This window comes from Salmo trutta, chromosome 38 (assembly GCF_901001165.1).
Source record: "Salmo trutta chromosome 38, fSalTru1.1, whole genome shotgun sequence".
In the NCBI taxonomy this organism is placed as follows: Eukaryota; Metazoa; Chordata; class Actinopteri; order Salmoniformes; family Salmonidae; genus Salmo; species Salmo trutta.
Window position 1 is genome coordinate 33565364 of NC_042994.1, and position 13485 is coordinate 33578848.

The window sequence follows — 13485 nt, forward strand, 5'->3', positions numbered from 1 at the left end:
CAAGAAGGTCATTCTGAGAGAGATTGCAAGAGAGCTGGCCAAGGACGGCACGCTCAAGAGTTTTGGAGAGAAAAGAAAGAAGGGATGCTGGTCTGTAGTTGTTGACATCGGAGGGATCGAGTGTAGGTTTTTTGAGAAGGGGTGCAACTCTCGCTCTCTTGAGGACGGAAGGGACATATCCAGTGGTCAAGGATGAGTTGATGAACGAGGTGAGGTAAGGGAGAAGGTCTCCGGGAATGGTCTGGAGGAGAGAGGGGGGGGGATAGGGTCAAGCGGGCAGGTTGTTGGGCGGCCGGCCATCACAAGTCGCAAGATTTCATCTGGAGATAGAGGGGAGAAAGAGGTCAAAGCATAGGGTAGGGCAATGTGAGCAGGACCAGCGGTGTCGTTTGACTTAACAACCGAGGAGTGGATGTCGTCAACCTTCTTTTCAAAATGGTTGACGAAGTCATCCGCAGAGAGGGAGGGGGGGAGGAGAAGGTAGCAAAGAGCTTCCTAGGGTTAGAGGCAGATGCTTGGAATTTAGAGTGGTAGAAAGTGGCTTTAGCAGCAGAAACAGAGGGAGAAAATGTAGAGAGGAGGGAGTGAAAGGATGCCAGGTCCGCAGGGAGGCTAGTTTTCCTCCATTTCCGCTCGGCTGCCCGAAGCCCTGTTCTGTGAGCTCGCAGTGAGTCGTCGAGCCACGGAGCAGGAGGGAAGGACCGAGCCGGCCGGGAGGATAGGGGACATAGAGAGTCAAAGGATGCAGAAAGGGAGGAGAGGAGGGTTGAGGAGGCAGAATCAGGAGATAGGTTGGAGAAGGATTGAGCAGAGGGAAGAGATGATAGGATGGAAGAGGAGAGAGTAGCGGGAGCGGGAAAGAGAGAGCGAAGGTTGCGACGGCGCAATACCACCCGAGTAGGGGCAGAGTGAGAAGTGTTGGAGGAGAGCGAGAGGGAAAAGGATACAAGGTAGTGGTCGGAGACTTGGAGGGGAGTTGCAATGAGATTAGTGGAAGAACAGCATCTAGTAAAGATGAGGTCAAGCGTATTGCCTGCCTTGTGAGTAGGGGGGGAAGGTGAGAGGGTGAGGTCAAAGGAGGAGAGGAGTGGAAAGAAGGAGGCAGAGAGGAATGAGTCAAAGGTAGACATGGGGAGGTTAAAGTCACCCATAACTGTGAGGGGTGAGCCATCCTCAGGAAAGGAACTTATCAAGGCGTCAAGCTCATTGATGAACTCTCCAAGGGAACCTGGAGGGCGATAAATGATAAGGATGTTAAGCTTGAATGGGCTAGTAACTGTGACAGCATGGAATTCAAAGGAGGAGATAGACAGATGGGTCAGGGGAGAAAGAGAGAATGTCCACTTGGGAGAGATGAGGATTCCAGTGCCACCCCCCCGCTGGCCAGATGCTTTCGGGGTATGCGAGAACACGTGGTCAGACGAGGAGAGAGCAGTAGGAGTAGCAGTGTTTTCTGTGGTAATCCATGTGTCTGTCAGCGCCAAGAAGTCGAGGGACTGGAGGGTAGCATAGGCTGAGATGAACTCTGCCTTGTTGGCCGCAGACCGGCAGTTCCAGAGGCTGCCGGAGACCTGGAACTCCATGTGGGTTGTGCGCGCAGGGACCACCAGGTTAGAGTGGCAGCAGCCACGCGGTGTGAAGCGTTTGTATGGTCTGTGCAGAGGGGAGAGAACAGGGATAGACAGACGCATAGTAGACAGGCTACAGAAGAGGCTACGCTAATGCAAAGGAGATTGGAATGACAAGTGGACTACACGTCTCGAATGTTCAGAAAGTTAAGCTTACGTTGCAAAAATCTTATTGACTAAAATGATACAGTACTGCTAGCTGGTAAAGTTGGGTAGCTAGCAGGGGCTGCGTTGACTTTGTTTGAAAGTGTAGTTGCCTAGGTAACCTCGATAGTTTATCTGTACTACACCTTTATCATGATACAAAGGCAACTATGTAGCTAGCTAACATAACACTAATCAAGACGTTCCTTTGTAATGTATTGAGTTTCTACAGTGCTGCTAGTCGGTAAAGTTGGATAGCTAGCAGTGGTGTTGACTAAGTTTGACTAGGTTTAGAAAACGGCGTCGCGGCGGACGAAAATAGCTGGCTAGCTAACCTCGAAAATTACTCTAAACTACACAAAGACAGCAAAGACAACTATGTAGCTAGCTAACACTACACTAATCAAATCGTTCCGTTGTAATGTATTAGTTTCTGCAGTGCTACAGTGCTGCTATTGGTAAAGTTGGCTAACTAGCGGCGGCTGTGGAGTTGACTGTTAGGAAAACGGCGCCGCTGCGAGCTGGCTAGCTAACCTCGATAATTTCTCTAAAGTTGGCGGTAAACTACACAATTATCTTTGATACAAAGACAGCAAAGACAACTATGTAGCTACACTAATCAAATCGTTCCGTTGTAATGTATTTAGTTTCTACAGTGCTACAGTGCTGCTATTGGTAAAGTAGGCTAGCTAGCAGTGGCTGTGGTGATGACTAGGTTTGGAAAACGGCGTCGCGGCGGACGAAAATAGCTGGCTAGCTAACCTCGATAATTTCTCTAAACTACACCACTATCTTTGATACAAAGACAGCAAAGGCAGCTATGTAGCTAACATTGCTCAGATCAAACAAATCAAACCGTTGTAATGTAGTGAAATGTAATATTACCTGCGGAGCGAAGTGCTGCACGACTACTCACTCCAAACCTGGAAGTTTCTATAGACCTCTGAGAGGAACTATAGATCTCTGAGAGGAACTATAGATCTCTGAGAGGAACTATAGATCTATAGGAGGAACTATAGATCTCTAGGAGGAACTATAGATCTCTAGGAGGAACTATAGATCTCTGAGAGGAACTATAGATCTATAGGAGGAACTATAGATCTCTAGGAGGAACTATAGATCTCTAGGAGGAACTATAGATCTCTAGGAGGAACTACAGATCTCTAGGAGGAACTACAGATCTCTGTGAGGAACTATAGATCTCTAGGAGGAACTACAGATCTCTAGGAGGAACTACAGATCTCTAGGAGGAACTATAGATCTCTGTGAGGAACTATAGACCTCTAGGAGGAACTATAGACCTCTAGGAGGAACTATAGATCTCTGAGAGGAACTATAGATCTCTAGGAGGAACTACAGATCTCTAGGAGGAACTATAGATCTCTAGGAGGAACTACAGATCTCTGTGAGGAACTATAGACCTCTAGGAGGAACTATAGACCTCTAGGAGGAACTATAGATCTCTGAGAGGAACTATAGATCTCTAGGAGGAACTACAGATCTCTGTGAGGAACTATAGACCTCTAGGAGGAACTATAGACCTCTAGGAGGAACTACAGATCTCTGTGAGGAACTATAGATCTCTGAGAGGAACTATAGATCTCTAGGAGGAACTACAGATCTCTGTGAGGAACTATAGACCTCTAGGAGGAACTATAGACCTCTAGGAGGAACTACAGATCTCTGTGAGGAACTATAGATCTGTGTGAGGAACTATAGATCTCTAGGAGGAACTATAGATCTCTGTGAGGAACTACAGACCTCTAGGAGGAACTACAGATCTCTGTGAGGAACTACAGACCTCTGTGAGGAACTACAGACCTCTAAGAGGAACTACAGACCTCTAAGAGGAACTATAGATCTCTGTGAGGAACTATAGATCTCTAGGAGGAACTATAGATCTCTGTGAGGAACTATAGATCTCTAGGAGGAACTATAGATCTCTAGGAGGAACTATAGATCTCTGTGAGGAACTATAGATCTCTGTGAGGAACTATAGATCTCTGTGAGGAACTATAGACCTCTGTGAGGAACTATAGATCTCTAGGAGGAACTATAGATCTCTGTGAGGAACTATAGATCTCTAGGAGGAACTATAGATCTCTGTGAGGAACTATAGATCTCTGTGAGGAACTATAGATCTCTGTGAGGAACAATAGATCTCTGTGAGGAACTATAGATCTCTGTGAGGAACTATAGATCTCTGTGAGGAACAATAGATCTCTGTGAGGAACAATAGATCTCTGTGGAACAATAGATCTCTGTGAGGAACTATAGATCTCTAGGAGGAACTATAGATCTCTGTGAGGAACTATAGATCTCTAGGAGGAACTATAGATCTCTAGGAGGAACTATAGATCTCTGTGAGGAACTATAGATCTCTGTGAGGAACTATAGATCTCTGTGAGGAACTATAGACCTCTGTGAGGAACTATAGATCTCTAGGAGGAACTATAGATCTCTGTGAGGAACTATAGACCTCTAGGAGGAACTATAGATCTCTAGGAGGAACTATAGATCTCTAGGAGGAACTATAGATCTCTGTGAGGAACTATAGATCTCTGTGAGGAACTATAGATCTCTAGGAGGAACTATAGATCTCTATGTTACTATCCAAACATCAGATTAAGACAGATTAAGTCACACAACTCTCATCACAGTCACACAACTCTCATATCACAGTCACACAATGCTATTCACAAACATACCTAATCAATTAGTTGTTTTTCAACAATATTTTAACCTGCAGGAATATATCTTCACATTTCTATCTCATGGTTAGTTCCTAGGATAATGTAACTCATACATGTACATATTTCAATACTTCTAAAATGGGGTCCAGGTTTAAAACAATTACAGGTTTAAAACAATTACAGGTGCACCTTACTAGCTTATACTATATCATAAATGGTCTTAACTAGTAAACACAGATTCTAGTTTTCATCCAGTTCATACAGATAGCTGACTGGGCCCTTCCACACAGGAAAACACACTGAGAGCCTACGAGGCTTTTCTAGAAACTACACTTTGCGTGTTTCGCTCACCTCATTCTTTTTTAAAAACTACGTTCGAGATGTGGTATCCACTCAGATCAAAGGTGGGTCCATCTGCGCCGTTCCCGAAGTGTGGTCTACCAAGTTAGAGGGATCCCTCGTGCACCATTTACCCAGGTCGTCAGGAGCGGTCACCAAGTCAAGATTCACATTCCCATCGCCAAATGTGGTTCTTAATTTCTTTAATATCAAATGAGGAGACAAACTTGACACAAGTCAGAGTTATTCTTAAAATCAATCTTTATTCACTTATAAGGGAGCAGGTCAATACAACGTACACATATAAAGTGAATCAATTGAGTGCTCTACGATAAATGATGGCTGGTCGACGAATCACCCCCAGATGATTCGTTGAGAGCCACGAGATGTAAAGGCCTTTTACAGCTAAGAAAGACCCCTTTCATCCTACATGACGAACAACAGATGTATAGAACGGGTCACAAGGTTAAGATTTGTATGAAAGATACTTATAATTCTCAGCAGACAGCATCTGCTGTAAAAACAGTACTCTTTGTGTAGAGACCAGGGTCTGGCCCTGGGGTCATCTCTCCCTGGTACCATATAGAACAGAAATATTAACTCATGCTCTGGAATGCGGTCTCTTTAGGTTTTATCACCCAAAAGACATTGTACATCTCCTGTCAGTGTTTTCTCCCAGAGGCCCATCCTCAGTAGAACACACAGACACAATAGTTATAAGAACCCTCTATTCTGTTGCATTAAACAACCATTTGAATCAATAAAAGTATTATAACATAATCTTGCAGTTTTGGTCTGTGTCCACTGAAAGTTGACTAGTAACAACAACTGGGACCTAAAAGACACCCACCATGAGACCCACTAAATCTGCCCAAGAAGAGGCAAACAAAAGAAAAACCCACACCAAACTTAAAGACAGGAAGTCAACCAAAAAGGTGGAGCAACTAAAGGTGTTGACTCTCCACATGTATCAAGACAACTGGAGCACTGGGCCAGACACTCTTAAATAGAACCTGGACCAGCTCAGGTGAAACACCTTCCCACTAACGAGATGGACAAGCCAGCACAGGTGTAACACATACTGACTAACGAGGTGACACCAATCAGTGCGTCCTACGTGCTAACGAGCTACACGTGCTAACGAGCTAGACGTGCTAACGAGCTACACGTGCTGACGGAGCTACACGTGCTGACGGAGCTAGACGTGCTAACGAGCTAGATGAGCTAACGAGCTAGACGGGCTAACGAGCTAGACGGGCTAACGAGCTAGACAGGCTAACGGGCTATACGTGCTAACGAGCGAGACGTGCTAACGAGCGAGACGTGCTAACGAGCTAGACGGGCTATACGTGCTAACGAGCGAGACGTGCTAACGAGCTAGACGGGCTATACGTGCTAACGAGCGAGACGTGCTAACGAGCTAGACGGGCTAAGAAGCTAGACGGGCTAACGAGCTAGACGGGCTAACGACGGGCTAACGAGCTAGACGTGCTAACGGGCTATACATGCTAACGAGCGAGACGTGCTAACGAGCTATACGTGCTAACGAGCTAGACGGGCTAACGAGCTAGACGGGCTAACGAGCTAGACGGGCTAACGAGCTAGATGTGCTAACGGGCTGTACGTGCTAACGAGCTAGACGTGCTAACGAGCTAAACGTGCTAACGGGCTATACGTGCTAACGAGCGAGAAGTGTCAACATTTAAAAACAAGAAAAACACATTTCTAAATAATAATATACAATCAAAATATTTTTTCATCCTTTTTCTTACTATAGAATCCTAAAACTCACTAGCTTCTAGAACTCTCATATTCCTAAAACTCACTAGCTTCTAGAACTCTCATCCCCTTGGAACGAGCCCAAACAAAACTCATCTCCAATACGGAAAAACGTGCAGTCAAAATAAATTGTAATCCATGGTAATGCACTGACAAAACACAAATCTTTTTGACTGCCCACCCTTGAGACAATCAGAAACCATGTCTGTCCTTACCACAGACATGACTGATTTCAAGAGGAAACTCCTGCAATATCTGTAGTAACTTTCCACCTCACTGCAGAGCTTCTCTCTCTTTTCAGGGTTCACTAGATAGGCATGTTGTTGGATCGGGGCCCAGTCCCCAATGTCATGCTCTAGTACATTTGGGTTGGCACATCTGAGAATGAACCCAGATATTCTAAAAGCAGGGCAACAATGTCAATATAATTGTACCAAAAATTGTCAGTTGGTTGCATAAATAATTATGATTACTAAATCTTAAATGAATATTAAACATGAAATATAAAAACCAAATGTACACCCCTTTGTTAATATGTATTAGCAATAATTCACTTAATGGTGAGGCATAAAATGTATCTTTTGTCAGGCTTAATGTTTGAGTCATGCTTCTTCAGTAGTGGAATAAAGACAATTAGTACTTGAATGTTGTAAATAAATACTGGAGTGATGTAGGATTGTTCATATAATTGATTATTGTACTGCGACTATGTGTATAGGCTGTAAGTATGTTGAAATTAAATTGTTTTCTTTTCAACTAAAACCAAACTTATATTGTACATCGGGCATAGTCTTATTTTCATCGACATTTTGCTAGGTGAGATATCCCCAATGTCACAGTTTAAACGTGTCCAAATCAATAGTCCAAATGCAGAAACAGTTTGTGATAAATTGAAAACCTAAACATAAAATGTAATACATACACAAACATCTGCCACAATAATCATATTACTTGTATTTTTTAAACAAGCTCCTTATAAACTGCACAAGCACCAGAAACACTGTTGTTTTGACAAGTAGCAATAAATCACTGATATCGATTAGGAGGGAAATCAGTTGTGCGTGCTGTTGAAACTAACAACTAAAACAAACAAATGGAAATGGGAGATATATTTTACCTCACTGGTTAGAGGACAATCTGCAGAAGACAGTCAGCTACATTTTGGAGTGATGCATTTAAATGTAGGGGTCGCTGAACAAAGGAACGCAACACTTATTTGTCATACGTCCTGTTAAAACTAACAGCTCAAAAATCACACAGAATCTGGGAATAATGTGTACATCCCTGGTTAGAGGACAATTTATAGAAAACAGCCAGATACATTTTGAAGTGTTGCATTTTGATTCAAGTGGATCACCAACATGGTAAGTGTAACACAACTCTTTTCCTGTCAGTCACTTTTTGTTAAATCTCATAAATAGTAACTCTTCCATTTCAGAGCCTGGATTTTCCCCCTGAGGCTAATATCCATATCATGTTGAAATCAATAGAACAGGGGACAAACGTTTAGGGTTCTACATTGTGACATCATTAAAATACTCCTACTACAATGTTAAAACATTCTACATTGTGACATTAATTCATTGATATCATGAAACAACTCCTTCATGTATTTTCTGATGTTTAATCAGAGATCTTTTATCAGAGTATCTCTTCCCACATTGATTACAGCTATGAGGTTTCTCTCCTGTGTGTGTTCTCTGATGTGATACCAGGCTGTTTGACTGAGTAAAACTCTTCCCACATTCAGTACAGCTATAAGGATTCTGCCCTGTGTGTGTTCTCTGGTGCAAAGTCAGCTGGCTAGATGTAGTAAAACTCTTCCCACACTGATCACAGCTGTAAGGTTTCTCTCCTGTGTGTGTTCTCTGGTGTATTGTCAGACGACCAGAGGAAAGAAAACTCTTCCCACATTGATCACAGTTATAAGGTTTCTCTCCTGTGTGTGTTCTCTGGTGTACTATCAAGCTGCTTGAGTGAGTAAAACTCTTCCCACATTGAGTACAGCTATAGGGTTTCTCTACTTTGTGTGTTCTCTGGTGAGATTTTAAATGTCCTGACGAAACAAAACTCTTTCCACAATCAGAGCAGCTAAAAGGTTTTTCTCCTGTGTGGATTCTCTGATGTCTTTTAAGATCTGCCGAGGAGGTGAATCTCTTCCCACAGTCAGAGCAGCTAAAAGGTTTCTCTCCAGTGTGACTTCTCAGGTGTAGTTTCAGTGAATCTGATCTTAAGTAACTCTTCCCACAATCAGAGCAGCAGTGACTTTTCGTTTTGGGTCTCCGCTGGTGTTTCTTGACATGTTTTGATCTGGAGAGACTCTTCTCTTTCTCGTCAGCATCATGATGTTGTTGAGGCTCCCCAGAGGACCCACGATAGTCACGTCTCTCTCCTGTGTGAACAACAAAGTCATACAGATGGTTAAAAGGCCCACAACAGTAATAAATAATAATAATAAATAATAATAATAAATAATAATAATAATAATAATTAATAATAATAATAAATAATAATAATAAATAATAATAAAGTAATAAATAATAATAATAATAAATCACAGAGGAGATCATCGATGAGTTATATATGTATAATATACATATTATATATGTAGGCTAGAAAGTTATTACAGTTGCTGAACCCCTGAGCAGTGTGACAGACGACTCTGTTGCCAATATATATAGGCCCCTTTCTAAAATGGCCGCCATATATGTACAGTTGAAGTCGGATGTTTAAATGTATTTTGGCTAAGGTGTATGTAAACTCAGTTGTTCACAATTTCTAATATTTAAAATCCTAGTAAAAATTCCCCAGTGTTAGCAGGTCAGTTAGTATCAACACTTTATTTTAACAATGTGAAATGTCAGAATAATAGTAGAGAGAATTATTTAATTTCAGCTTTTATTTTCTTTCATCACATTCCCAGTGGGTCAGAAGTTTACATACACTCAATTAGTATTTGGTAGCATTGCCTTTAAATTGTTTAACTTGGGTCAAACGTTTTGGGTAGCCTTCCACAAGCTTCCCACAGTAAGTTGGGTGAATTTTGGCCCATTCCTCCTGACAGAGTTGGTTGGTGTAACTAGGTCAGGTTTGTAGGCCTCCTTGCTCGCACAAGCTTTTTCAGTTCTGTCCACAAATTCTGTCCACAAATTTTCTATAGGTTTGAGGTCAGGGCTTTGTGATGGCCACTCCAATACCTTGACTTTGTTGTCCTTAATCCATTTTGCCACAACTTTGAAAGTATGCTTGGGGTCATTGTCCATTTGGAAAACCCATTTGCGACCAAGCTTTAACTTCTTGACTGATAGCTTGGGACGTTGCTTCAATACATCAATATCATTTTCCTACCTCATGATGCCATCTATTTTGTGAAGTGCACCAGTCCCTCCTGCAGCAAAGCACCCCCACAACATAATGCTGCCACCCCCGTGCTTCACGTTTGGGATGGTGTTTGTCGACTTGCAATCCTCCCCATTTTTCCTCCAAACATAGCGATGGTCATTATAGCTAAACAGTTCTGTTTTTGTTTCATCAGACCAGAAGACATTTCTCCAAATAGTACGATCTTTGTCCCCATGTGCAGTTGCAAACCGTAGTCTGGCTTTTTTTATGGTGGTTTTGGAGCAGTGGCTTCTTCCTTGCTGAGCGGCCTTTCAGGTTATGTCGATATAGGACTCATTATACTGTGGATATAGATACTTTTGTACCTGTTTCCTCCAGCATCTTCACAAGGTCCTTTGCTGTTTTTCTGGGATTGATTTGTACTTTTCGCACCAAAGTATGTTAATCTCTAGGAGACAGAATGCGTCTCCTTCCTGAGCGATATGACGGCTGCGTGGTCCCATGGTGTTAAATACTTGCGTACTATTGTTTGTACAGATGAACATGGTACCTTCAGGCGTTTGGAAATTGCTCCCAAGGATGAACCGGACTTGTGGAGGTCTACAATTGTTTTCTGAGGTCTTGGCTGATTTATTTTGATTTTCCCATGATGTCAAGGCACTGAGTTTGAAGGTAGGCCATGAAATACATCCACAGGTACACCTCCAATTGACTCAAATGGTCAATTTACAGATCAGAAGCTTCTAAAGCCATGATATCATTTTCTGGAATTTTCCAAGCTGTTTAAAGGCACAGTCAACTTAGTGCATGTAAACTTCTGACCCACTGGAATTGTAAAACAGTGAGTTATAAGTGAAATAATTCGTCTGTAAACAATTGTTGAAAAAATTACTTGTGTCATGCACAAAGTAGATGTCCTAACCGACTTGCCAAAACTATAGTTTGTTAGCAAGAAATTTGTGGAGTGGTTGAAAAACGAGTTTTAATGACTTCAACCTAAGTGTATGTAAGCTTCTGACTTCACCTGTATATATGTACACGCATTACATTTACATTTTTACATTTTAGTCATTTAGCAGACGCTCTTATCCAGAGCGACTTACATTTCATAAATTTTTTTTTTTCTGTGCTGGCCCCCCGTGGGAATCGAACCCACAACCCTGGCGTTGCAAACACCATGCTCTACCAACTGAGCTACAAAACATACATGCACACTACCGTTCAAAAGTTGTCACACTTAGAAATGTCCTTATTTTTTAAAGAAAATTACATAAAATATCAACTTGATCAGAAATACAGTGTAGACATTGTTAACCTCTCTTGGGTAGGGGGCAGTATTTTGACGTCCAGATGAAGAAGGTGCCCAGAGTAAACTGCCTGCTACTCAGGCCCAGAAGCTAAGATTTACATTTACATTTTAGTCATTTAGCAGACGCTCTTATCCAGAGCGACTTACAGTAGTGAATACATACATTTCATACATAAAAAAATAATAATTGTACTGGCCCCCGTGGGAATCAAACCCACATCCCTGGCGTTGCACACACCATGCTCTACCAACTGAGCCACAGGGAAATTAACATTTTTATTTATTTAACCTTTATTTAACTAGGCAAGTCAGTTAAGAACAAGTTATTATTTACAATGATGGCCTACCTGGCCAAACCCGGAGGACGTTGGGCCAATTGTGATTCGCCCTATGGTACTCTTGATCATGGCTGGTTGTGATACAGCCTGGAATCAAACCAGGGTCTGTAGGGACGCCTCTAGCACTGAGATGCAGTGTCTTAGACCGCTGCACCACTTGGGAGCCAGGCCATCCCACTACTTTGGCCCTAAAGGATCCTACACCAGGCCATCCCACTACTTTGGCCCTAAAGGATCCTACACCAGGCCATCCCACTACTTTGGCCCTAAAGGATCCTACACCAGGCCATCCCACTACTTTGGCCCTAAAGGATCCTACACCAGGCCATCCCACTACTTTGGCCCTAAAGGATCCTACACCAGGCCATCCCACTACTTTGGCCCTAAAGGATCCTACACCAGGCCATCCCACTACTTTGGCCCTAAAGGATCCTACACCAGGCCATCCCACTACTTTGGCCCTAAAGGATCCTACACCAGGCCATCCCACTACTTTGGCCCTAAAGGATCCTACACCAGGCCATCCCACTACTTTGGCCCTAAAGGATCCTACACCAGGCCATCCCACTACTTTGGCCCTAAAGGATCCTACACCAGGCCATCCCACTACTTTGGCCCTAAAGGATCCTACACCAGGCCATCCCACTACTTTGGCCCTAAAGGATCCTACACCAGGCCATCCCACTACTTTGGCCCTAAAGGATCCTACACCAGGCCATCCCACTACTTTGGCCCTAAAGGATCCTACACCAGGCCATCCCACTACTTTGGCCCTAAAGGATCCTACACCAGGCCATCCCACTACTTTGGCCCTAAAGGATCCTACACCAGGCCATCCCACTACTTTGGCCCTAAAGGATCCTACACCAGGCCATTCCACTACTTTGGCTCTAAAGGATCCTACACCAGGCCATCTCACTACTTTGGCTCTAAAGGATCCTACACCAGGCCATCTCACTACTTTGGCTCTAAAGGATCCTACATATCATACATTTCATTTCATGCATTTTTTTTCTTGTTCTTTTTTTTGTACTGGCACCCCGTGGGAATCGAACCCACAACCCTGGCGTTGCACACACCATGCTGGCATTGCAAACACCATGCTCTACCAACTGAGCCTATTATATTAGGTATATTATTAGTAGATTTGGATAGAAAACACTCTGAAGTTTCTAAAACTGTTTGAATGATGTATGTGAGTATAACAGAACTCATATGGCAGGCAAAAACCTGAGAAAAATCCAACCAGGAAGTGTGGAAATCTGAGGTTTGTAGTTTTTCAAGTGATTCCCTATCCAATATACAGTGTCTGTGGGGTCATTTTGCACTTCCTAAGGCTTCCACTAGATGTCAACAGTCTTTAGAACGTTGTTTCATGCTTCTACTGTGAATGGGGAGAGAATAAGAGGTCTTGGAATCAGATGACTGAGAAAATGACATGAGCTCAGTGGCACGCTCCAGTGAGAGTTAGCTGTGTTCCTTTTCCTTTTTGAAGACAAAGGAATCGTCCGTTTGGAATATTATGGAAGATTTATGATAAAAACATCCTAAAGATTGATTCTACACATCATTTGACATGTTTCTACGAATTGTAATATGACTTTTCGTCTGAACAAACTGCGCAAGCACAGTGCATTTGGAATACTCGACTGAACGCGTGAACAAAAAGGAGGTATTTGGACATAAATATGGACTTTATCGAAACAAATGAACATTTATTGTGGAACTGGGATTCCTGGGAGTGCATTCCGATGAAGATCATCAAAGGTAAGTGAATATTTATATTATTATTTCTGAGTTTTGTTGACTCCATAAAATGGCGGGTTTGGTTTTGTGACTGAGCGCCGTACTCAGATTATTGCAAAGTGTGCTTTCGCTGTAAAGCTTTTTTGAAATCTGACACAGCGGTTGCA

The 13485-nt window shown here is 42.8% G+C and overlaps 1 protein-coding gene across 1 annotated transcript in view; it reads right to left on the reverse strand.

Moving 5' to 3' along the window:
• Positions 1-13485, reverse strand: part of LOC115178616 (zinc finger protein 883) — a gene marked incomplete at its 3' end in the record, with an annotated part of 67193 nt that overhangs the window by 35157 nt on the left and 18551 nt on the right. Inside the window, exon 5 of the mRNA XM_029739871.1 lies at positions 8182-8975. Within this exon, the coding sequence (XP_029595731.1) occupies positions 8182-8975 (794 nt within the window). The remainder of the gene's footprint in view (positions 1-8181; positions 8976-13485) is intronic.